The sequence below is a fragment of the Loxodonta africana genome, chromosome 17 (assembly GCF_030014295.1).
Source record: "Loxodonta africana isolate mLoxAfr1 chromosome 17, mLoxAfr1.hap2, whole genome shotgun sequence".
Classification (NCBI taxonomy): Eukaryota; Metazoa; Chordata; class Mammalia; order Proboscidea; family Elephantidae; genus Loxodonta; species Loxodonta africana.
This window is the reverse complement of record NC_087358.1, coordinates 6,894,524-6,920,604: the sequence shown is the minus strand read 5'-3', so window position 1 is coordinate 6,920,604 and position 26,081 is coordinate 6,894,524. Positions and strand designations below refer to the sequence as shown.

At 44.8% G+C, this 26,081-nt stretch overlaps 1 protein-coding gene across 2 annotated transcripts in view; it reads right to left on the bottom strand.

Annotated features, from left to right (window-relative positions):
- STK24 (serine/threonine kinase 24) overlaps positions 1-26,081 on the bottom strand; it is a 142,104-nt gene that overhangs the window by 1,522 nt on the left and 114,501 nt on the right. The window contains exons 4-10 of one of the 2 annotated variants that reach the window (XM_064269975.1): positions 23,736-23,844; positions 23,311-23,468; positions 13,426-13,611; positions 10,345-10,490; positions 6,885-7,008; positions 5,821-5,889; positions 2,884-3,020 (exon numbers count right to left, since the gene is read on the bottom strand). In XM_064269975.1, the coding sequence (XP_064126045.1) occupies positions 2,884-3,020; positions 5,821-5,889; positions 6,885-7,008; positions 10,345-10,490; positions 13,426-13,611; positions 23,311-23,468; positions 23,736-23,844 (929 nt within the window). The remainder of the gene's footprint in view (positions 1-2,883; positions 3,021-5,820; positions 5,890-6,884; positions 7,009-10,344; positions 10,491-13,425; positions 13,612-23,310; positions 23,469-23,735; positions 23,845-26,081) is intronic. The other variant, XM_064269974.1, reaches the window with a different exon arrangement.

Sequence of the window (26,081 nt, the reverse complement as noted above, 5' to 3'; positions counted from 1 at the left end):
CAAAACTCTGCGTGTACCCTGGTTTGCAGATATGTAAAAAATGGAATAAGCTTATGACTTACATATAACAATGGAAAGAAACACATAAAAAGGTGGTGATGATGATGATAACTGGGCTCAAGTGGTAGGATCATGGGTAACTTCTTGTTTTCCAATAATTCTACAGTACTGTCGTACTTTGTAATACAAAAAAGGGTGGGGATGGGGGGTTTCCTGATGGCCGACAGATTCCTTCAGCCACCTCCAAAAACGGACTCAAGGCCCCAGGGCCAGGAATGTGGCTGAGGGGATCAAACAATGGGACTCATCTCAAATGTTCTAGACTGGAGTTTCTCTTTCCAGAGTTTTAAATACTTGGCACTCTCTGGAGAACAAACGATTATGTAAGATCCTCTTGAAAATCACTCTTTGGTCCCAAGTCCTAAGACTCAAATTTCAAGAAATATAAATGACTAACTCATGGGAGGAGTTGACATCACCCAAAAGGACCCACATGTTAATTCAAGCTAAGAAATACAGAAAGACTTTGGAAACCCTTTAGGTAAGTCAGTGCTCATTTTTCTAAGGTGATCCCCTAAAGTAATAAGCTTGAAAGCAAAGCTGTCAAGAAGCATAAGCAATGGGCACTGTGGCTTTCGCATCATCATCTGTGGTAGACACACAAGTAAGAGACTGATGGGTCTCCAAGGAGCCTCAAAGGCCTGCAGGGACAAGATAAGGACACAACCCCACCCCCGAGTCATCTGATGACTGATGAGGTGAAGACAGGTGCACACGTCACAAAGGAAAAGAAGCAGAGATAAAAAGAAGAAATAACAGACACTATCTCCACCTTGGGAATTGAAAGAAAAATGAAATAACATACACTATCTCCACCTTAGGAATTGAAAGAAAAATAACGTACGCCTCAGGAAGGTACAGAGCGGCTCTGTCCAGTATGGTAACCAAACCAAACCCACTACCGGTGAGTCGATTCCAACTCACAGCAACCCTATAGGACAGACTAGAACTGCCCCATAGAGTTTCCCAGGCTTCCTGTACAAAAGCAAACTGCCACACCTTCCCCCCACGAACTGGTTGGTGGGTTCGAACCACCAACCTTTTTGGTTAGCAGGTGAGCGCTTTAAACACTGCTACCAGGGCTTCTAATACGGTAACACTAGCCACAGACGACTACTGAGCACTTGATGTGGTGAGTTCAAACTGAGATGAGCTGCGAAGTACAAAATACACACCAGATTTTAAAGACTTCACACAAAAAAAGGAAAGTATCTTATTAACAATTTTTATATTTGATTACATGCTTAAACTAAAGTAATATTATGGACATATTGTGTTAAAACCATTAAATCTACTTTCACCTTTTTTTTTTTTAATGTGGTTACATATAATTTAAAATTACATTTCTGGAACACATTATGTATTTCTATTGGACAGGAACTAAACCAAGCAGAACAGAGATAAGGGGGTCCTGGAGATGGAAAACATGGAAAAATTAAACATGCACGAACCACGTCATCGGTGGCTCCGCATTGCCAGGAAAACCGACTCACGTATATAAATCATGCACAACAATTCAGGTAACTTGGGGCGACGTGGAAAATACCAGAGCCCTAAAAGTGACAACAAAAAAGCAGAAAACAAAATCCAAAACAAGAGAATAATAATACCCCCAGTTTCTGGTCTAGTTCTATTTGTTTGGCTCTTTTTTAATGAGAAATAAATGACACCAAATGAGGAATGGAGAAGTGATACCAACTATCTTTGAGAAATCAGAAAATGGGAACAATATTAAGTAACAGGGGCAAGGCGTAAGTAATAATCCGCAATATTACAGGCTAAAAACTCAAGGAGTGCTACGAACTCCACGGCATATCCACACTGGACAGAGACGCACAAACACGATGATGCTTGATGTGTCTGTGACAGTATGGGTGACTTTTTAAAATTCTGTTTTCCTTTATTCCTATAATGTTGTGATACTGCTTTCAGGACTCAAGAAAAAAAAAATTACCCAAAATAATAATAACTGACTCCTTCATTCACCTCAAAATTGAAGGCCATCAATTATAGAGTTTTTATTTTCTAGTCTAAATTTTGAAGCAAGTTAAAAAGCTGAAATGTCTTTTACTAAGGAGCCTGAGTTTGGGCGAATAAACCAAAACCCTAAAGTCAGGACTGCGGTTTTCTCCTGATAGCCCCTGGGAAGGACCCCTCCCAAGAGAGCAGGCAGCCCCTTCTACGTCACTGCCCTCACTGTGAAGAGGCAAAGCCAATCGCACTCCATGCTCCACTCAGCCTGGTGCACACGCGGCCTGAGGGTGCGGGGGGCTCCCTGCACACTCAACGCGCCATCACCAACAACGGCCCCGGACACGAGCAGAGTGGAGAACTGGGATGACCAACAAAGGAAAGAGCAGGCCCTATGTCTACTCTCATGTCCTTCATTGAGCTGAAACTTGTGCCATATCTGGGCAACTTTAAAGCACAAAACCAAACTGAGAACTACGAGCATGTGCTAAGGATTATACCCTCCAGCTAATGAGGCTTCACAGTCAGGAGCAGGCAGCTCTTTCAGAATCACCCGAGTTTAGGGGGCAGAGCTACAAATCCACAATACCCTGTGGTCCTTCCCGTTAGTGTACAGGTCCCCATCACTGGACTTCTACAACTCAGAACAAGTCTTCTCTAACTTGACTGTTTCAACCCTGCGACCTATAACAGAAACAGACCAAGAACGAAGTACCAATATGGCGACTTAAGTTATGGTCCCTTTGAAAGTGTCTCCACTCCCAGCCAAGGAAATCCATGGAGAAAACACAGCGTGTGCTCCATGGAAGCAGCAACCTTGGCTGCGCCCCACGGGGACACTGCAGCAGTTACCTCTGGAGCCGCTGTACAAGTTGGGCCACCATGGTGTCAGAAATCCCAGGGCACGCCTCTTCTGCCAGGTATATGGCCCCTCGTAGTTCTTCTATGGACCCCATGTTACCTCCGCAAGCCTGGCTCTTCTCCTTCAACTTAAACACACAGACAGAAGAACAACATGGCACACGTGAACTCAAGAACCCACGGGTACTTGGTTTAAGGAGCAATACGACATCTGGACCATAGCACTGCTGCACTTAGACAGAGTCTGGGCAACTGCTTAAGTTGGGTCACTTCAGATTCCTTTCAAGGAAAAGCTCTTTGAATGCTCTGAGAACATTAGGTATAGAAATGGCAACAGTCTGACCTAAATTATCACCCTCTATAGTTCTTTGTATAGACAGGAAAAAGCAGCCCTAGTGGCACCGTGGTTATAAATGCTAGGCTACTAACCGAAAGGTCGGCAGTTTGAACCTGTCGGCTGCTCCTTGGGAGAAAGAGTGACAGTCGGCTTCCATAAAGATTACAGCCTCGGAAACCCTCTGGGGCGGTTATATTCTGTCCTTTAGGGTTGCTATGAGTCAGAATCAACTTGGTGGCGATGGGTTTGGTTTATAGGCAGGAACAGAGACAACTGTTCTCCTACACCTTTTCAAAGCCTAACCGTGATGGTCTGTTCCCTCTATCAGGAGTTCTCTTTTTCTATTTCAACCTTAATACTGTACCAGAAAAGCAATTTAAAAGCCTACCAGAACTTCCTTAGCTCTGATCTCAGCACGGAAACTACAGTGGAGGTCATCAAATGCTTAGTCCTGACGCCAACAGGCCGGCTCTTAAACTCCAGCCAGCTGCCTTTTGGTCCACAGTGTCGTCAAAATACTGCATTTCATGTGGAAAAGTGGCAGCCCTAAGTTCTGGGAATCTGCAGTGTCCCTGGTGGCTGACTTAAGTGTGGGCGCCTCTGCTCCCCTGAGAAATCACAATGGTGTCTTCAGGCACCCCCTCGTTGTAAGGTCAACTCTACACCTCTCCCCGGATTCACCCAAAACATGAACAATGAAAGCAAGAGCTGCTCAAGTCAGGATGCTGCACAGCCCGGGGCTCCGAGCACCTCAGCAGCGGTCCAGCTGGCGGCTGCAGACAATGCCCACCGACTCCTCTTCTGGACCCCTCCCTCCACTCCCTCTTTACGGCCAGTAAGAAATACTTCACAGAACATGTGGCTATGACACTACAAGCTGTTGTGAAAACCTGTCATTTTCAGAATCGGTCTCAATCTCAATCTCCAAACAGTGGCTTCTCGTTCCCTGCTTCTAAATGGGGCATACGGAGGAACTAGAAAGGTCTGATGTCGGGGGCCGGTGGTCGCCAGAGACGTCCGTTCAGCGTTTCCAGACACGTTTGCAGGAGCGTCTTTTCCGTATGATCTCGCTTATCTTCAACTGCAACGCAGGTGACCTGAAGACGGTCACCTGTGTTTGTCTAGGACTCCCAATCACGTATGGAAAATGAAACGTACAACCAACGGTATTTACAAGCTCTGAGTGAGTCATCAGCAGCCAGCACTCTGCTCCTGGTTTTTACAGCTGCTGTCTCCCACTGCTCCACCCTGCCCTGTGACCCATGCTTTTGTTTCAAATAAGGAACAAAGCAGAAACAAGGAAGTCCAGGAGGGGCGGCCCTGGGAAAGTCCTGAGCTTGAAGGCCGCCGCTGGATGGGCTCAGAGACCTGGGTACACTCGGACTGGGTAGTGTCAGAGAAGACACAAAGGCCTGTCTCTGCAAGATAATGGCCCTTACTACTGAGTTTTTATGAGAAATACATAAAACGGTGCACAGTAAACACTCTGAACTCTAGGTTGTTAAGTATTATTAATAATAAAAATATATAGGAAAAGATTATCTGTGAGTTTACTTTTAGGTGAACTGAGAAAATCAAGGGTATTATTACATTTGGGATTAATTCAAGGTGGATCCTGAATAAGGATTCTGCAATAGTTTCATGTGCCCAATAAAAACTAAATAGCCTCAGGCAAGTGAGAAAATCTATGCCATTTTTTCTAATTGCCTGGATTGATCCTATTAAACCAGCAATGGCAGGATCACAGAAAAGCAACAGAGCATCAAGAAAACCCTTAAGGCCAAATCTCTCAAACAACAATAAAAAACAAAATAGTGCCTTAGGGACATCCTTGTTGTTGCCACTGACTGAGTCGATTGCGACTCATGGCGACCCCATGTGTGCAGAGCAGAACTGCTCTACAGTGCTTTCAAGGCTGTGACCTCTCAGAAGCAGATCGCCAGGCCTGTCTTCCAACAGGCGCCTCTGGGTGGGGTTTGAACCGTCAACCTTTGGGCTAGCAGTTGAACATTTAACCATTTGAGCCACATGCGCAGTCCTGCGGAGACCCTAGAACATGTAAAGTATCCAGAAGAGTCTGCCAAGGTTGGTGTCAGATGGCCCTGCTCTGATGACCTGGCGACTCTGGGCACTAACAGTAAAGATCAAGGTGGGATCTGGGAGCGCAATGGGAAACAAGGACTCAAAGGGAATCTGATGTTTCCTTCAAAGTAAAAACCTACTTTTAATGTTGCCTAAATTTGTTTGAGGCAAAGAGGCTTGGCTGCACCCAACCAGACTTTGTACAAAGAACCACAACTCAGGTTAAAAATCACCCAATAAGAAATATGTGGACTTGGGCTGGGTCGCTGATAAGCCTCCGCACACGGGAGACTTGACGAGAGACCGGCTCCCAGGAAGAGAGGAGGCGTGAACATGGAATACAGCTCCAAGCCACCTTCTGAGAGGGTACAACGCAGGCTCTCTGAGCCCCGTTAGCCGGCATGTTTTAACGCTCCCAACGTCTACGGACATGATCACCACAGGAGGAGCAGTACCCTGCGCCCTCCCTACTTTTCCTCCCACCCCCCAAAGTAAGCCAGGTGTCTTACCTCGGCAAACAGAGGAGAAATGATCGTAGATAAACACTGAGAGAAAGGCCTCTTTGGGATGTCTTTCTTCTTGGGGAAGGAAAAAAGGTAATGAGAAATATTTAACGTTCACATTCTCAACAATTCAGTAAAGTTCAGATCTGGACTATCAAAGCATACCTGTTTCTACAACCTCCCCCTTAGGCAACGTTCTCTGCTCACTGTGATGTCTGAAGAGACACAGTGTCACCGCAAAGTCTAATCTGCAGTGACACGCGAAGCCCGTGCGGCTGTGCAAGCCCTGGTCTCTGGCTCCACGCAGAAAGGGACTAAATACACAGTATGTTGTGGGGGAGCAGTTATGCTGAGCCTCACCTTTTACTACCCACGGACAAGTACTTCACTAAAACAACTGTGGAAATGTAAATTAAAGCGGGCTATTACAAGTGGCTGTCATATGGCAGTGACCTATTTTCTATTTATTTTGCAACCCCTCTCTGAACATTTAATGACCCCCCCCATCGACTTATCAAAGCAGGACTTATAGGATCATCAAGGGACAACCAGTGGTTCCACAATGCCTGAAGTTACACCACTGTGCTTTACAAATAGCCTAAAAATATAGCTCTTCATACCCTTAAACAGGCATGATTCAAAAATAGGTTCTGTAAAAGTGCCAAAAACAATACATTTATTTTTAAAGTCCTTAAACAAAATTTAAGTCAACTATGGCACTTGGCATGAGTAAAGCAGACATGGTCCCATGCAGAAAGTTATAGAGCCATTTCAGACAGAAGCTCCATCTCCTCCGCTCCCGCCTACATATATGTCCAAGTGTTGGGAAATTCTGATTCAAGAGCAAGGTTAGAGTCCACGTTCTCAGGCCTGAGTCTCTGGGTAATCGGATGGAACTCGTCTCTTGATCTACCAATTCCTTCACAGTGAAGTTCTACAGCGGCCTGCCATGATTGACAACCCAGTCCATGCACACAGCAATTTCACACAAAAAGGACTCAAAACGTTGCCGGCTGCTGGTAAGTGCTCCCATCTACGTTTTCAATCATTCCTGTACGAGCTTACTGTACCTTATTTCTTTCTAAATCTGAAGGCTGAAGAGCTCCATTCTCAAGATTCTTTGGATCTTTTTCTCGGATTGTGAAGATCCAGTCTCCAGAGTCGCTGCCACCAGACGCCTGGCCATCTGTTTCCCTTAGAGACAGCAATGGAGGTGAATTCCGTCAACCAGCACGCACTGGCCTTGCGGGGGGGACTGATACGTTTATGTCTCAACTCTACCTGGGCACCCAACGCTGCCCACACATCCTGCCACGCTGCCCCTTCCACTCTCACCCACACCAATCCCCAACCTTCTCTGCTCCCACCACCATGCCTCTGTCCTGTTCCTTTTGACTTTGAAAAGATGACCTGCCTCCAACCTCACAGAGTAAAGAGAAGCCGTGAGAATGTGGTCCCCATGACGTCCCACCCCTAGACTTACACATGTGCCAGCCTGTACCCACACCGATCCTTCCTTCCTACTAACATAGAGAGGCGTCTCTTCCCCTGTAACCATATCTCCACCCTCTCCCTGCCGTCCTTGTCCTTCATCTTTCTTCCCTCTGGCTCCTTCCTATCAGCATTTAAACACACTTTCCTTTTTCTCACCTTAAGTGAAACCCTCACTCAATACAGCCACTCCTCTAGCTACAGTCCCATCTCTCTCAGCCACATCTCTTGAATGTGTTACCTATATTCACTGCCTCCATTTTTTACCTTCTACTCACTCAAAAAACTGTTAAAAAGCAATGATGTCACTTTGAGGACTAGGGTGCACTTAACCCAAGCCACGGTATTTTCAATCACCTCATATGCGTGCAAAAGCTGTAAGATGAATAAGGAACACCAAAGAAGAATTGATGCCTTTGAATTACAGTGTTGATGAAGAATACTGAATATGCCATGGATTGCCAGAAGGATGAACAAATCTGTCTTGGAAGAAGTACAGCCAGAATGCTCTTTAGAAGCAAGGATGGTGAGACTTTGTCCTACATACTTTGGTCATGTTATCAAAAGGGACCAGTCCCTGGAGAAAGACATCATGCTTGGTCAAGGAAAGTGTCAGCGAAAAAGAGGAAGACCCTCAAGAAGATGGGCTGACAGTGGCCGCAACAATGGGCTCAAGCATAACAGTGATTTTGAGAATGGTGCAGGACCGAGCAGTGTTTCGTTCATTCAGAACTGACTCAACAGCACTTAACAACCTCCAAAACCCATTCCAGTCTAGTATCTGCTACCCGTGTCCCTCAAAATGCTACCACCAAGGTCACCAATACGTAGTGTATCACTAGATAAGTGAGTCACACTGTTCAGCCCTTATTCTGCTTGAATTCTCAGCAGCAAACAACCCTGCTCACTGTCCTCCTCCTCCTCTAAAGAGTCTCCAACTCCCGTGGCTACACCTGCACCTGGATTTCCTCTGATCCTCCGGGCTATTTCCATCCTTTCACAGGTTCTACTTGACTCTTTTATGCTGGTGTTTCCCAGGGCTCGGTCCTAAACCTCTTCTCATTCTACATATATGCTCTGAATGACACCATTCATTCTCGTGGTTCCAATCACTATCTATGCAGTGGTGACTGCAATCTGTGTTACCTGCTTACCTGTCTCACCTGAACTCACAGTATCTGCACGCAACTCTGAACTGGATGTCACCTTTTGAACATCCATCCGGTAAGCAACTCCAAACTCAACATGTCCAATATCAACCTCATTTTCTTGTACCACAACCTCCCTAAACCAGCTTCTTTTCCAGTGCCATCACCTCAATAAATAGCATCACCATCCACCAGTTGCTTAGGCCTGAAATTTCTTCCTAATTTTTTAATCCAAATCCATCACCATGTTCCATCCTAAATTTCTCAGACTTGTTCATCTTTTCAGCCCCGTTGCTTCCACTCTAATACAAGCCTCCTGTTTTCGATGTCATTACCTCAACAACTTCCTAAGTCAGTGGCTCTCAATCGTGGCTGCACAACGGAATCACCTGGTGTCACTTGGGGTTCCATCCCCAGAAATTCTGACTTATATGGCCCAGCAAGTGGGCCTGGGCTGTGGGGCAGTTTTAACTTCTGGGTCAGGTGTGAAGGAGAAGGGAAGAGGGCCTGCAGGTTTGAAGCACTTAAATTAGCACTTTGCTAATTGCTTCCTTTCTCTGTGAATTTTTGAGAAGTGAATTCAGCTTTCCCTACACATAAGGTATTTAAATTGCTCCTATACCCAATCCACCTCTTTAATGGAATTCTCGGATATTTAGCTTAATACCAGTTTTGAGTAAGTAACTTCTGGAAACAGACCTTTTAGAATACCAAGCATCTACCAGAATAGAATACAGAATCACAAAAATATACATTTAAATCCACTGAAGAATATATTTAAAACAGTTTCATCTGGCCAGTATTTTAAGTGCAGGAAGTAAAACGAAGGCAGAAAAAAAAAAAAGGAAACCAGGTCAAGTTCCATACAAACAGTTCCACCATGCAGTTTTCGCTTGGATAAACTCCTTTTGTAACATATCAAGAGGCTCCCAAATTGTCCCATGTGGCAGCTAACACAAGAATCAAGTTAACCTGAATTATCTACTGCCAAAAATTCATAGCGTTAATTAAAAGCGACATTTTCTGCTCTGTGGACATTGAGCTTTTCAGGCCTCTGAAAGGCTGGATAGCTCTGCAAACAAACTCCTCGATCAATTTGCTCACTTGGTTGACTTAAACTTTAAGCCCATGGAAACCCCACAAAAGAACAAGCCAAATGAACACATTCACATGTGCAGGTATACAGACTCTGCCAAACATCATACAGAAAAAGTAGGTAGAAATGTTAAATACACAGAAAAAGTACGAACCCCCCTAAGATGTATCCCCTATTACTGAATGCCCGCCACTGAGTGAAGGGGGAGTGTGCCCCCTGTAACACTTCACTCACTTTACCCTCTACCTGAAAAAAGGCCACTCGGCATAAAGTTGAGCAAGCGCTATTTATGAGAATGGGTGAAGATTTGTCAATGTGGGTAATCTCTACCTACATGGCCACATCCACAGGTGATAATATCACCTTGAATTTTAGGATATCATCACACCATCCCTGCCCTTGAAAATGCCCGAGGCCTACACAGTCCAGTCCCGTTTGAGAAGGCCTCCCGCCCCTCTCCGAGAGCACTGAAACCATCCAACTTGTTTCCTGATCTTCTACTCTTTCTCCAAGTCATAACGTAAGGTTTCACGTGTTTCAGAACTTCAAAATGTCCCGTATAAATACAACTTTCTCCTTATTTTGGACTGAAACCTCAATACAATGAACAAACCTTCCTTCTAGATGGAAACTAGAACATGCCACGATTGTCTCTTAAGAAAATGAGGTATTTTCCAAATAAACCATAAACTGAGACCTCCTCCCCTCCACCAAAAAAAAAAAGCCAAACTGACGGGATGAGCAGGCCACCCTGGCCCGCACACCCCCAGCTCGGAGAAGCAGGCGTGGGCTTACGTGTCCGAGTCTTCAGAGCTGGAGTCATCCTGGCTCTGTTCAGCCTTCCAGCGCTTGTACCGATCAATGAGCTCGGTCAAGTATGACGTTTTCTTTGCGTTGCGTATTATAAACTTGTGCTTCAGTAACTCCTTCGCACTGGGTCTCTGGAAGGCAAACCACCAAACAAGAACAACAGCATGAGTTGAAAGTTCACTACGATCCACTGGATTCCACCTCAAAGGACAGGCTTATGGCTCCAAATGTCAATGAGCCACAGAGATAGGTAAAACACACTTACTAGAGTTCACAGGGACCATTCAAGAGAGCTAGACTATAATCTCCCAATTTTATAAAAACACTTTTATTACAAATTCTGGCAAGAGAGGAAATACCTATATGTTTGGTGTTAATTTGTTAACTTTGTATACTACTGTTTGGCTCCCAAAAAAATTAAATAATGAAGTATATTAACTTGAATTCATCTAAAAGAAATTGGAAAGAAGACAGGAGGCGCCTTTTTCTGGCATGCTGGAAGAGCACCTGAATTCTCTTAGTCATCAGCTTTGACAATTTAGAAACATCTGCTTCCTTGAGTCTGTACCTTCCTTTGTGGTTAGAGGTAAGGGCTTTATCCATGCTCTGGTCTCAGAATGGCCACATTCAACCTTTGCACTCCCAACTCTGCTTTGCCCTTGAAGATGGCAAACCCAATTACAGGGAGCGTGCTTTCCACAGAAACCGAAGTGTAGCCCAAACTGGAGTAGACGCCAGGAATGCACGGACAACAATGAGCTGGACTGGGTCCCCACTTACTCCAAATCACTAGTGTGTTACTAACGAGAGTCAGGCATGCTCCTCAAATTCAAGCTTGTGAAAACCTGGGTCACATCAGGTAGTTCTCACTGCCTGTCCACGTGACCACGACACTCCAAGTATCTCAGAAGTACTCATATTCTCAGCTTCTCTCCCTTCTCCTCGGTACACCTGGGGTCAGGGTGGAGGTGGAGACGTGTGTGCTGGGCAAATGAGCGGACACCAGAAATGTAGTTTTAATCAGAAGATGTGCAAATCAGGACTTGCACGTGTGTGTGTGTATCCTCTTGGGGGCTGGCGTGGCTGGGAGCAAACATCATGATGTACAAGTCACCGTACCAGGGACATGTAGCACAGTACCTCCTTCCCTAACCTGATGCCTGATAAAGTCACTGAGTGTGTCTGAGTTGGTAATCTTGGGGTAAGTTGCCCGTAGGTACTTAAGAAGGTTGTAACTCTTCCCCATTTAATTTTTTTATCCACCTGGCATCATACTGGAAAGCCAAGGTGCTCCTGTAAAACTGATCATCCATTTTAAGACGAGAGTGGGCCTTTCAGCTAACTCTGCTGGAAAATGCAGAGATGGAACGGGGGTACATGATGCTACATGCAATGCCGAAATACACAGAAAACTGCCAAGGAAACGTCCCAATTCGGGGAGAAAACTACACTAAAGCTATGTAGTCGTTACTGCCGTACATCTACCTGCTCCTCACTTATTGATGATCTTGTTATCTGACATTTTGCATTTATGTCACTAGTAAAAAATCTATCATCCCACTATTTTGCGCGTTAATGACTAAATCTGGCAGTAACATGCTGAGGTGTGTGGTGAGGCTAACACGAGCTGTGAAGGTTATGTGTCAACTTGGCTGGGCCATGAGCTCAGTGGTTTGGCAGGTATGTAATGATGTAGTCATCCTCTGTTTTTGCATTAAAAACCTGATCTCTGGAACCCAACCATGTCGATAAGTGAGGAGCGGGTGGGAGCATGGCTTTACTACAGTCAATTAAACGTAAAAAGGGAAAAGAAGGTCAGTGATTATTATTTTTTTGCATTTTCTTTCCTAACACATGCCAACCAGAAACTGAAAACATTTAAAGACATATTTAGCCATTATTTTCCAGGCTTTGTCATTTCTAAAAAATAGTTTAATAGTTTGTAGCCTGATCTTCCTCTAAAATATTAAAAATTTATAATTTCACATATAATGTATTAAGGAGAATATTCAGCAAGCTCAATGAGGTATGATACACTAGACAATCTAAATTAAAATACATAGATTTCAATCCTCAAAAGACATGACAATAAAAACATACTTTAAGTTCAGAGAAATCAATCATACTCATTAAACAAAAGAAATTAATAAACGGGAACATTGTAATACAGCTGCTAAGAGCAGGAAAGACACACACACGCTCAGCCCTACTGACAGATCATTCGACTCAAAGAGGACACTGTAAGAACTAAGAACAATATTCTTCACAGACTTTTTTTAACTTGCATGTCTGAATCCACGTTTACAATTTTACCTTCTGCATACAATATTAAAGACCCTAAGAAAAACAGAAAGTACAGGTACTTCCATGCATTCACAGGCCTTGAACAGACTCACTTTAAAATAGGCTAAATCCAAGGAATCAATCAAGCTTTGAATAGCAACATGAACTCAGTGGGGTCCTCTGAACGTGCACAAGTATGTTTACAGCAATAAACCCGAACTCCCTTTGACCTTTCAGCAAGGTGTGTCCTTTCTCAGTTCCCATCCCCCAAATGGAAAACAACACCGGAGATGATGCTGAAAACAAGACGCCCTCTTGGGGGTACCCACCAACAAAACTGAAGGGCCCTGCTGTCTCTCCCCACGTGTACTGGTATTTGGCTGTAGAGAAGGCTGGGTGAAGTTAATGAGGACATCTTCCGTTACGGGGCATTTCAGGTGTAACCACAGGCTAAGCAACAGCATGTTTTTCTGAATTTGTATTTAAAAGCCACTGGGAAAAATCCAGGACTAAACTGTGCAGAGGCCTTCCTTACCATGACACCCACGCCACTACGGCTGTTGGCGGTTCACGGCCTTCACAGAGATATCCTCACTACGATCAAGAGCACCAGGAAAATATGCCCACAGCGAAGACCATTTCCCCCCAATTTCTTAACTACTTGACTTTTTTCTTGTCCCAAAACAATCTTGCTGATGATTAATGAAAATCCAGTAACATGCATCTGAACAAAACCATGCCACATATCTTGCAGGCGGTCATTTGTATCCTTGTGAAACTTACAAAGCTTGGCTCTTTATTCAAACAGGCCTCCACAAACTCCTTGAGGGGTTTGCTATAGTTTCCTTCCAGTGTGGGTGGGTTGTTCTTTGGAATGAGGAATAAAACCTTCATGGGGTGCAGCTCCGAATGAGGCGGCTCCCCTTTTGCAAGTTCGATAGCCGTTATGCCCAGGGACCAGATGTCTGCCTGAAACAGCAAAACCAGCTTTAGAGACAGGAGCAGAGAAATTCAAATGAATACACTTCTTAGAAAAAAAATGATACAACATTCCAATGAACTGTGTTCTCTGGGTGGTATGAACAGCTAAGCACTCTCAGCTACTAGTGAAAGTTTGGTGGTTCACACTCACTCAGAGGCGCCTCGGAAGACAGGCCTGGCGATCTGCTTCTGAAAGGTCACAGCCCTGAAAACCCTACGGGGCAGTTCCACTCTGCACACATGGGTGGCCAGGAGTCAGAATTAACACAACAGCAACTAACAACTCATTGTACTTCTAAGGTTTTTAAAAAGAAAATTATTTTTAAAAGATAGTGAAGAAAATAAACTCTCTGCATAATTTCAAAATAGGCAGCACACAGGAGAAAATTTACAACGGGAAACACCTTCTACCTCCATAATGAAGATGGCTTTTACAATTATTCCCGTTTTTGTTTACTGTTGGATGTATAAGGGGTTCGTCATCACATCGCTGGGGTCAACAGGAGAGATAAACTGGTGATAATCAGAGAGGACAAGTCTGAGGAACGGAGATACGTTTGCGAGTCGGCCCATCAAGCAATACTTCAAAGTAAGCACAGCTCTGAGGTGAGAGGGCACCTGAATCTCAGAGACGTGGGTTTAAATGCTAAGCTCTATAACCCACCAGACATGTGATGTTACACAAAATACCTAACCTCTGAGCCTTGGCTTCCTCCATCTGGAAAATGGGAAAAATAATTAGATAGTTGTACAAGGTACCTACACAGTGCCTAGAAATACCTGTTTATTATAAAAATGTTTGAACACACATGGAAGTGGAGAGTGTTGACATAATGCAATCCCATGTACCCATCACATGAACTTAATAACTGCTAACATTTTGTCTTTAAAGTGTTGAAGAGCAAAGATGTCACCTTGAAGGCTAAAGTGCGCCTCATCGAAGCCATGATATTTTCAGTCATATCATATGCATGTGAAAGCTGGACAATGAATAAGGAAGACCAAAGAAGGATTGATGCCTTTGAATTGTGGTGCTGGCAAAGAATATTGAATATACCATGGACCGCCAAAAGAATGAACAAATCTGTCTTGGACGAAGTACAACCAGAATGCTCCTTAGAAGCAAGGATGGCGAGACTGCATCTTACTATTTTGGACATGTTGTCAGGAGGGATCAGTCCCTGGAGAAGGACATCATGCTTGGCAGAGTACAGGGTCAGCGGAAAAGAGGAAGACCCTCAATGAGGTGGATTGACATAGTGGCTGCAACAATGAGCTCAAGCGTAACAACAATTGTAAGGATGGCACAGGACTGGGCAGTGTTTCCTTCTGTTGTGCATAGGGGTCGCTATGAGTCAGAACTGACTCAACGGCACCTAACAACAACATTTTGTCATACAGGCTCTATTTTTTTGCCATAAACCAAAAACCAAACCTGTTTCCAACAAGTTGATTCCGAGAATGAGTCTATGAGATTTTTGCCATAATATATTTTAAAGTGAACATAGATATCATGACATCTTCCCTCTGAGCATATCAACGCCTAAACATAGCAATAATTTCTTAATATCATATAATAATTACATTCTGAGCTGTTCAAGTCTATTCATGGTTGGCTGGTTTGAATCAAGAGCCAAACAAGAGCCACACACTGCCATCAACTGTTAGGTCACGTAAGGCTCTTTTAATCTAGAACAGCCCGCTCTCCAATCTCCCCAATGCCACCGACCTGATGAAGAAACCAGGCCCCAGATTCTGAATCTCTCCTACAGTTTCTTTCTGGTGTCATTTAATATGATTCTTTTAGATCCTGTATTTCTTGTCAACGTAAGTTAAACCCAGAGGCTCGGTAACGTTCATTTTTGGCAGGAGTACTGGTTGGGTGGTACCACGTCCTTGGGACACACAGCCCAGCTGCAGACCTCCTCCTGCCCAGCATGCAACTGCTGGCCACGGCCGGCAAGGTAAATCAGCGCATCAATTCCTTGAAAGTGTGATGTAAATGGAGAGAGCAGGGCAGTCTTAGAGGAACTGTACCGTTAATCAGACTTCATCAGAAGCTGAGAACAGGATCAAGGCCGAAAATGAAGCAGATCTACATGTAGGAAAAAAGAAGGGGGGGGGGGGCTGAGTCTAGCACATTCCTGCTCTTACACTATATACTGTACAATCCATTATTCCAAGAAGTTAATTTAGAACCTAATCAATCTTCCTCACGCTCACTCTACCACAAGAAAATGGAAAGGCTGACACCTCATTCAGGTGTCTGCAGGACGCCAGACAGTTTCTCCCTTGAACAACCTGGAAAAGGCTCAGAAGTGCCCACTCCACTGTCATGTTTCTGCTAGCCCAGCGAGGGGCAGGAATCCTTAGCAGGACCTCGCAGAGCCCAGCCTGGGTGGCACTGACGCTTACTGCATGTTCCGTTTTGCTTTCTTCTCAGCGAAGATGGCAAATAGCTGTCAGTAAGAAGTGTAGTAAATTCTTTACCCTAAATTCTTACATTTCAGGGACTGGTCCAGGACAATCAGTACCAAGGACAAGGTACCTGTTTTCCTTCGCTCCGTAACTTGTCTTTGCTTTATTTTATTTTTTTTTAAGAAAATCAGAGGGAATGCTATTTATCCCAGAGTCACTCACCCCAAGGAGGATAAAAGTAGAGTACATGAGGGTACGCAAAAGTGAGCAGGTAACAGAAGAGGCTGAGGTGCAAGAACAGGGTAGCAAAACGGCTGAAGGCACGATTCTTGCTCACAGCAATTCCTTGCAGCACAGAAACCTTTCTGACATCCGAGCGGTTGCACGTCTGCCTGCCTGTTTTGGCCTCCTGGGTTTCACTAGAACTGCCACTGTTTGCAAAGCCTGCTGCTGGGTGCCAATGTGCCGCCTGGCTGTAAAGACACAGGCCTTTGTCCAGGTTACTTCTGACCAGTACATCTCCAGACCTGCAGGCACCTTATATAACCAGTTTAAACCAGGGCTCTGAACCTGTTCCTTGCAGTTCAAATGCCTGCTGAGAACTTCCATTTCCACTCCAGATACACTGAACCAGAATCTACGTTTTAAGAAGATCCCCAGGTGATTAAGTATAACACAATTTGAGAACCACTGCTCTATGGGTGGGCTCTACTATAGGTTCTCAGAATTGGTCCCTAACCAGCAGCATTAGGGTCACCTGGGAACTTGTCAGAAATGCAAATTCTCAGCAGGGGTTCAAGCCAGGCTGTACAAAGCCCTGATTTAACCCCTTCCTGACTTGTGGAACATATGGTATCCCACCCACTTCTCACGCCTCTAGAGTTCTCTGGGATTATACTCTTCCCGCTGGTAGTGTTTGCTTCCCTCCAGTGGGTACTTGTTTAACAGTGAAAGACAAAAGCAACATTCATTCAGGCAAAATAGCTGGGGTATTGGGCAAAACCAAAGGTGTCCCAGGTACCCAAAACGGAAGGCGCCCCACAATAAAGCCTGCTACCCAAGACTGGTGGGCCAGGTGGGCTCCCACAAATCATGTATTTTCATGTACCGCCACATAATAGTTCTCAAAATCTTTATCAACCAAAAATGTAAACACACTCAACGTGTCAGCATGCAGTCCACTACTGAAAACACACGCTATCAACAAAAAATTCAAAGCAGACAACGACTGGGTCCCGAAAGGTTTAAACACTCTGGAACCACATGGGCCCACACAGATGATGGTCTCTGCTGAGAGTCAGCCACAAAACGTGCTTGTGCTGATTTACCTCAGGAGCCCGAGCCTGCTAAAGCGCGCCACGTGAGACAGGAGCAGACTGGAAGCAAAACTACAGGCACCTGGCATGTGCCTTCTTATACCAACACACACCAATTAAATCCACTGAGACAACCACTCTCCCAGACGGACAGGCTTTCACACTGCCTCTAACCCAACTCTGTGGTCTTCTGAAAAGGCACGGGCACCAAACAAGTCCTGGCTCCCCCAGAAGGGAGGCCAGGAGAACATCACCCAGACAAAACCTGCGGCACCCACCCCGTCGGCCAGGCGAGGCGCTTCTCCACACTGCTGTTCAGATCCTCCTCAATCCAACCAGGTACCAGGTGTGTGGCTCCTATTGCCCAGCACCCTGCTCTTCCGTCTACCCACTGGCTTAGCTCAGAGCCATCATGGCTCTTGGGTACTTGTGAAGGGCTCCTAAGTGGTCTCCCTCTCCAGACGTCTAACACCTGCTGACTAACATAGAAATCTTTACCAGCACTTGAAGAAATGGCAACAAAACCCAAAAACCCAAACCCGTTGCCATCAAGTCAATTCTAACTCACAGTAACCCTATAGGATAGAGTAGAACTGCCCCGTAGGGCTTCCAAGGAGAGGCTGGTGGATTCAAACTGCTGACCTTTTCGTTAGCAGCCAAGCTTTTAACCACGGCACCACCAGGGCTCCAAATGGCGACAAGTTGGCATATATATTAAAAGCCATAAAAATACCCAAACTTGCTAAAACTAATTCCACACTCCCAGGAATCTATCCTAAATAAATTTTAGATTTGGAAAGTAATTATGTGCCACCAAAAACACAGTGACGTGACTTGTGTTCAACCTTAGAAGAAGGATTAAGTTGCTACCCACACACTAACTTAAAAGTATCACATACTCAACAACAATGACCTTCACACAGAATCAGGTAGGTACGAGTTTGTCTATCACCACATCTAGGAAATACGGCGTCAGAGTCAGAACACGTGTCTGGGTTTTAAAATAAAAGTGATGTGGGTGAAGCACAGTTACCTTCCAAAGCAGTTAAATTGAAGTATGAGAACAGACTCATTTTATGGCCGTGTGGAAAAGATATGAAACTGGATATAAAGACACTGTTGACAGAGAAAACAACGATTTTAAATATGAGCCCAGGTCAAAAGTTACAAGGGCAGAAGCTTTGAACTGCAGGTATTAATCCGGGAACGGATTCTTTTTCCATGGACAGTTCTAGGTCACACGCTCCCAGGGTGACCACAGAGAACTGTTTGCCCCTGATGGTCAAGGACTCATCTGAACAATGAGGTGTTAAGAGGGAGAGAGAGCGAATACAGAACATTCTATGTCCTCACAATATCATGTTAAATAAAAGTAAGCTGACTCTAAGTTTGCATATACAATACAATGTACGTGGTATAAAAAAGATTTACATGGAGAAGATAATTCTAGAAGGAAGAACTCTCTATATAAGACGAAGAGGGAGAAAACCATGGATGACCCCAAATCACAGTTAAAGCCAAGCTAGCCAAAACACAGTTCAAAATGGATTTACTATACACTATTTATTTAACTGGAAACCCTGGTGGCGTACTGGTTAAGCTATGGCTGCTAACCAAAAAGGTCGGCAGTTCAAATCCATCGGGCTCTCCTTGAAAACTGTGAGGCAGCTCTACCCTGTCCTACAGAGTCACTGTGAGTCAGAATCGACCTGACGGCAACTGGTCTGGGTTGTTTTTTTTTTTTTTGATTTACTTAACTGGAGCCCTGGTGACAGAGTGGTTAAGAGCTCAGCTGCTAACCAAAAGGTCATCAGTTCAAACCCACCCGCCACTCCTTGGTAACGCTACAGGGGCAGTTCTACTCTGTCCTATGGGGTCACTATGAGTCGGAATCTACTCAACAGCAAATAGACTTAACTAGGTATCATACTTCTTCTCGTTAGGTGCAATACATGGGTCTCAGGTCAGAGTGACCCCATGTGACAGAGTGTAACTGCCCCATAGTGTTTTCTAGGCTGCAATCTTTACAGGAGTAAAATTACCATGTCTTTCTCTACAGGTGAGTTCGAACCACCCACCTTTCAGTTAGCAGCCAAGCACTTAACCACTGATCCCATGCTTGGGAACCCATTTGTAAGTATTTGAACCAAACCAGTTGCCTCGAGTCGATTCTAACTCATGGTGACCCCATGTGTGCAGAGTAGAACTGCTCCATAGGATTTTCAAGGCTGTCATCTTTCAGAGGCACATTACCAGGCCTGTCTTCCAAGGCACCTTTGGGTAAGTTCGAACCACCAACCTTTTGGCTAGTATTTAGCGCTTAACTGTTTGCCTCACCCAGGGACTCCAAGTATCACCTACTGTTATAAAAACAGTTTACAAGCGCTAAACAGCGCATAAATTGCTCAACCTAAAAGTGAACAACTCTCAGCTGCTGTCCTACCCGGTTATGGACATCAGGACGGAGCTCAGCTGAACACTGGTGGCTTGCTCATTCCGATCAAGTCCTTCCCCCACTTCAGGGCTCATTACTCAGGGCCAGGACTGTTCCACTTAATGAGAAGAGTCTTTTGATGTGAACAGGGCAGATCAGCAGGTGGGGGCCTAGGGGGCTGGGGCCTGGCAGTGAGGGTGCAGCTACAGTGGGGCGAGGGGCTGGGGACCCACTGCAGTAGACAATGCTAACTATGCAGACTCAAGCAAAGATCTAATATCGCTGTGTTTTATTTACCTTTAAGGATTCCCCCCCTATAAATGCATCACCTACTCCTATAGGGTCAACTATGAGTCACAATCGACTAGATGGTAATGAGTTTTGTTTTGTTTTTTAATTCCTGTTTTCACCATGGTTAAACTGCAAAGCTTTTTTTTTTTCAGAGATAACTAAACAACAACGTAACTTTGCCTGTGTTTTGGTGGTAGGTCTCAGATATTTTCTTCCTATTTTTTTTCAGTATTGCCCTTGGTTCTGCTACATCTCCCTGAAACACAGAGACTGCCGCGAACAGTGCAGTACATGTAAGAAGAATGGACGGGAGAACAGGCAGATGCTGAGTATGTCTGCACAGCAGGACAGCAGGGCAGCCACAAGAGAACCTCAAAGAACGTCACAGGCTCTAACACGCTTCCGCTTCTGGGGACAGGCCGTCACTAGAGGGATATCCACAAAGCAGCATCTCTGAAAAGGACCCTTTGTCAGGCATCATTTATGACAAAAAAGCTGCTAGTCCAGACCAGAACTAAAGGCAGTGGTGGGCAGGGGGCCCATGACTCCTAAGGGCCCAGCCCCTGAAACCCCAGCTCTGATAAGCTTCCCTGCAGGCACAGACATCAGCCTTATCTGTATGCTCCACACCTCCTGAGTCAACAAACCTGCAAAGTAAATCTCACATAAACATATTTTCACTCATGATTTCCAGTTAAGAGTTGCTGGGTATGATCCAAACAAATGAAAGAACTAGCTTTTGACGCAAGCCAGAGTAAACTGTAGTGAACAGTGACTAAAAAATATGAAACGTTTTCTCCAGGTATGTTTTTCCCAACCAAACAAACATGCTGCAGTTGTTGTTAGGTGCCATCGAGTCGGCTCTGACTCATAGTGACCCTGTGCACAACACAACAGAACACTGTCGGGTCTTATGCCCTCCTCACAACCGTTGTTGTTTGCGCCCGTTGTTGCAGCCACTGGGTCAATCCATCTCATTGAGGGTCTTCCTCTTCTTCACTGACCCTCTACTTTACCAAGCACGATGTCCTTCTCCAGGGACTGGTCCCTCCTGATAACATGTCCAAAGCACGTAAGACGAAGTCTCACCATCCTCGCTTCTAAGGAGCATTCTGGCTGTACTTCTTCTGAAACAGATTTGTTCATTCTTCTGCCAGTTTGTGGTATAGTCAATATTCTTTCCCAACACCATAATTCAAAGGCATCAATTTATAGACACCAAGTATGCAGTCACCAGAATTAGGAGACCGTATCTCTTAAAACTACCTAAAAAAGAATACTATAACATCTACCAATCAGATAAGAGCTTTCTGATCTCAATAAAAACTCCAGAAAGAAAGGTGGCAAGACTTTACGAGGCAGCAAAATCTCTCCTACTCAGAGGCCAGCTCAGCTAGCATACAGAAGGCCCCACTAGGAAGAAAGGGAGGGAAACTCTCAGGCAGCCAGAAAATTTTCTCAAGAAGAACTCTGAAGTGAGCGGTAACGGGCGAGAAAAAGTTAGCTTCGAATCCTGAATCACATACGCCGGGGTCAACCAGTTAATTTACTAGAAAGAAGGAGAATCACTAGTTCGGTGTTAGCAGGTGAGCTGAGAAACCTGGACTCTAATCTCAACCCTACCGAAGTCTAGATGTATGAATTTTGATAAACAGGCCTTGGCTTAAAATAAAGAGAATGGCCTCAACACACAAGGCCCTGCCAAGTCCTAAATTATGCAACGGCAGAAAAGTGGCCAGCAGCACGAGTGGATGCCCCAAGAGTTTAGAAGTAGCTATCACACGGGGCAAAGATGGCGACCAGAGACTAAATAGTTCTGCTCTCTTGGAGAGGACTGGAAACCTACTAGTCACTTCCTCATCAGTGCCTACGAGGAGGCCCTCAGGTGCCTGGAGAAGTCATGCCGACCACAAGTCAACGATGAGACAGCCAGGTCCACATGCTCCATGCTGGACTCCAGAGACACCTGCCATTACAGCCACAACCTCGACACTCTGTGACACCTGGTGGCTTGCACAGTGACTGTAGGTTCCAAGGAGAAGTTAACCTACACTTCACATGCTGTGTTTAAAAAAGGTGAAAAATCTACTGTGTATTGTAGATTTCTAGTTGAGAAGCAGCAGCCAATTTTTAGCATGTAAATGTTCAGAAAAGGCCTTTGGTGCTTCCTTTGCTGATTTTACTGTGTACAGGCTTTTGAGGAAAAAGAAGAGCTGGGTCCATTCATTAAAGAAACAGAGGTTAAACCAGAGACACGACAGGCAAAGAGCCCCGGGTTCTCGGCACATAACTAACAATTTTAAGAAAGCTAACGGACAACAGGCAAAAAAAATACAGGAGAATTTAGGAGAGTACAAAATATGACAAATGTTTAGAAGGAGGGAATTATGACTTTGCCTCATGTTGGTAAGGAACCTCTGGGAATAACAGTCTCAACAGAAAACTAAAAATAATATTATTTGAAGAATGTACAGCAATCACTAAAAGCACCGTTCTGTCTCGATTCTGCTCTTACGTTTTAGTTTCTTTTCTGGGATCCTCTTTCCCTGTACCCATACCATACCTGTTGCCGTCGAGTTGATTCCAACTCATAGTGACCCTATAGCACAGAGCAGAACTCACCCACGGGGTTTCCAAGGAGCGTCTGGATTTGAACTGCTGACGTTTTGGTTAACAGCCGCAGCACTTAACCACTGCGCCACCAGGGCTCCCCTCTTTCTATCTGTCCCTTAAATATTGTTCACACAGTTCTGTCCAGAGCCCCCTTCTCTCTTGTCCAGACCACTCGGGCTTCAACCACCATTCACCGTTCTGCCCATTCGCCAACAACTTCCCAACCCCTCTTCTCTCCAGAGATATACTTTCCCATATGCCTCTACTGGATGCCTCTACTTGAATGTCTCATAGTCATCTTGAACTCAACATGGCTGAGGTGAATCCATCCTTTCCACCTTGGTCCTTGTGTTGTTCCGCTCACCTACAAACATGCTCCACCACGCTGCCCACCCACCACCATCAAATAGTATGTCAGCTAAGCCAGAAACCTCCACTGACATTCAATGACAAAGTAAGAGACAGAGAAGAAAACTTTTTAATCAAGGTCTGAGAAATTACCTTTCTGATCTACTTGAAGGGACCTGGCTTTGCTCCAGCTACGAAAGCTGTGGGGTTAAAGAACAAAAGGCAAGGGCCCTCCAGACCCATGGAATAGAAAGTACTAGCCCTTACCTTTGAGTCGTAGGCTGACTGCTTGATGACTTCGGGTGCCATCCAGAAAGGGGTACCCACAAAGGTATTTCTTTTTATCTGGGTATCTGTCAACTGGCCTGCTACTCCAAAATCGGCCAGCTTCACCTCTCCGTGTTCAGAGAGCAGGACGTTGGCAGCTGCAAGAGAAAACCGGAGACGCCTCCTGATGTCATTGACTGTGTTGCTGCATTCACTGTCATTTGGGAATGTATGCGTCCGCCCCAGGTACAGCCTGGGCTCAAAGAGAACAGGCATTAAGTGCTCCCCTCAAGCAACCCACCCCCAGGCGCGTTGAAGATCCGCTACAATACAGGCAAGACCACATCCCTCGAGGAGTACAGCTCACAGTGTGTTCCTACCCAAATTCGATGTTTTAAAGGAGTAAAAACAAAACGCTTCCTTACCTTTAATATCTCTATGAATTTTCTTCTCTGAGTGCAAATAATCAAGTCCTTTCAGTATTTCTCTCAATATAGTAGCAATCTGAGTTTCATCCAAAGGGCCAGGTTCTAACTGACAAGGAAAAAGCAAAATTTAAGTTATCTAAATGAGTATTTTATAATTTGAAATAATAAGACACAGAAACAACAATATCCATATTAAATGAGCAAAAGTACCTAAAAACTTCTTCATTTCAAAATAGACATTCAGCCCAAACTATTAAAACCAATTTAAAAAAAAAAAACAAAGAACCAGAAGCAAAGTGGCTAAGAATCAAAGCAGGGCCAGCCGGCAAATGAGAAAGCCCAGCGGTTTGCTCTGCATGTGGCCTCCAGCCGGGGACAGCACAGCCAGGCTCCTCACCGGAGATTTCAGTGGCACGCCACCCCGGGAGGAAGCAAAAAACCCAGAAACTCACAGTATCTGTTTATGACAAGCAAGCAGCTTTGTTCTGTCCTAAGGCACCTCATTATCTTACCAGAAGACTCATCCCTGGTGACCAAAAATATGACCGGTCCCAAAAAAAAAAAGGTGGCCTAGGACTAATCCCTTCCTGAAGCTACCCCTGGACCCTAATTTAAACATTCTGCATTTTCAAGCTCCCAAGCCTGGGCCAAGAGAAGCTGCCAGACATTAATTCCTAATGAGTTTGGATTTTCTGTCATTATCTTTACCACAATAATGAGGTGGTAACTGCCTCTGAGAGGAGCCCTCGTGGTGCAGTGTTTAAAGAGCTCAGCTGCTAACCAAAAGGTTCCTGGTTCAAACCCACCAACTGCTCCGTGGGAGAAAGGTGTGGCAGTCTGCTTCCGTAAAGATTACAGCCTTGGAAACCCTAAGGAGCAGTTCTACTCTGTCCTATAGGGTCGCTCTGAGTCCGAATTGACTCAATAGCAAGGGGTTTAATAGGTATGTGGCGTAGTAGTTAAAGAGCTCTGCTACTAAAATGTTCAGTTTGAATCTACCAGCCACTCCCTGGAAACCTTCTAGGGCAGTTCTAGTCTGTCTTTTAGGGTCACTAGGAGTCAGAATCGACTCAACAGTAGTGGGGTTAATTGTCTTTGAAAACTTGTATTTTGAGAAACTCAAAGTAACGCACGCCTTAACATTAACTCTTAATATTCATAATTGTGTAAGTTATGTGAGGAAAAAATGTCAGGTTAGTATATCTCCATTTAAAAGATAAGGGACACTTAGGTTAAAGAGCTTAGTTCAAATCTGATGGTAACACCACCGCCAGCACTCGCAGAGCAGTGAATTAAATCAAAACTGCTCACGGCATAACCTACCTCAGCAAAACAAGACCCGACACTCCCCGACGAACTAGTACCACCACCGTGGCAATGAACTCCAGTAATTTAAAATTAACTTTTCACCTGAATGAGGGGCACCTGTACTATGCTTGCCAGGCTTGAGAGCAAATTCTATCCTAACCTAAATTCACATACCTCAGGGGTCCCTAAAGGATGAAAAAATAATTCAAGTTATTTAAAGGGGTATCTTAATAGTAGTTTGAGATATAAAACACAGAGACAACTAAATCCGTATACAATGGGCAAGAGTATTTAAAATCTAAAAGCTGCTTCATTCTAAAACAGATATTTTTGCCCAAACTATTAAAACCTACTTAAAGGGTCCTAAAAACAAAAAAAATTTAAAAAAAGCAGCAAAGTGGCAAAGAATCAAAGTAAACACTTAACACCCTCAGCCGCTAACCAAAAGGTTGGAAGTTTGAGTCTACCCAGAGGTACCCTCAGAAGAAAGGCCTGGCAACCTACTTCTGAAAACTCAGCCACTGAAAACCCTATAGAGCACTGTTCTGCTCTGCACACACAGGCTCATCACCAGTCGGGGCTGGCTGGATGGCAGCTGGTAGTGATACTTTACACCCGAGGGAAATGAACCTAAGACGCTCACTGGAGGGAAAGCTTATGCGTCACGAATGCTCATTTTCTTGGACAGATGCCGGCAGTCCCATGTGTGCCTCAGTGCCTTCACCGAAGTGATGGTGACATAGCAGTTCTCTTTGGCACCGTGAAGGTGATATATTTCTAAAGGACTTATGGGGCCCAATGCAGGGGACCTGAAACGCCGCTCCTTGTTTGTATGACAGCTTTACCTATACCTGGCATGGATTTCTGGTTCGTCTTAATTAGCTGCTCTTCCTTCTATCACAAGACCAACCTGGTCTGCACTGAGATCCTCAAAGTCAGGGACGATACTCCGGGACTACAGCATCTGTTTTTACAATTAACAAAAGGGAGGCTATTTCTGAAGGGGAGTTCCTGGGTGGTACAAATGGTTAACAT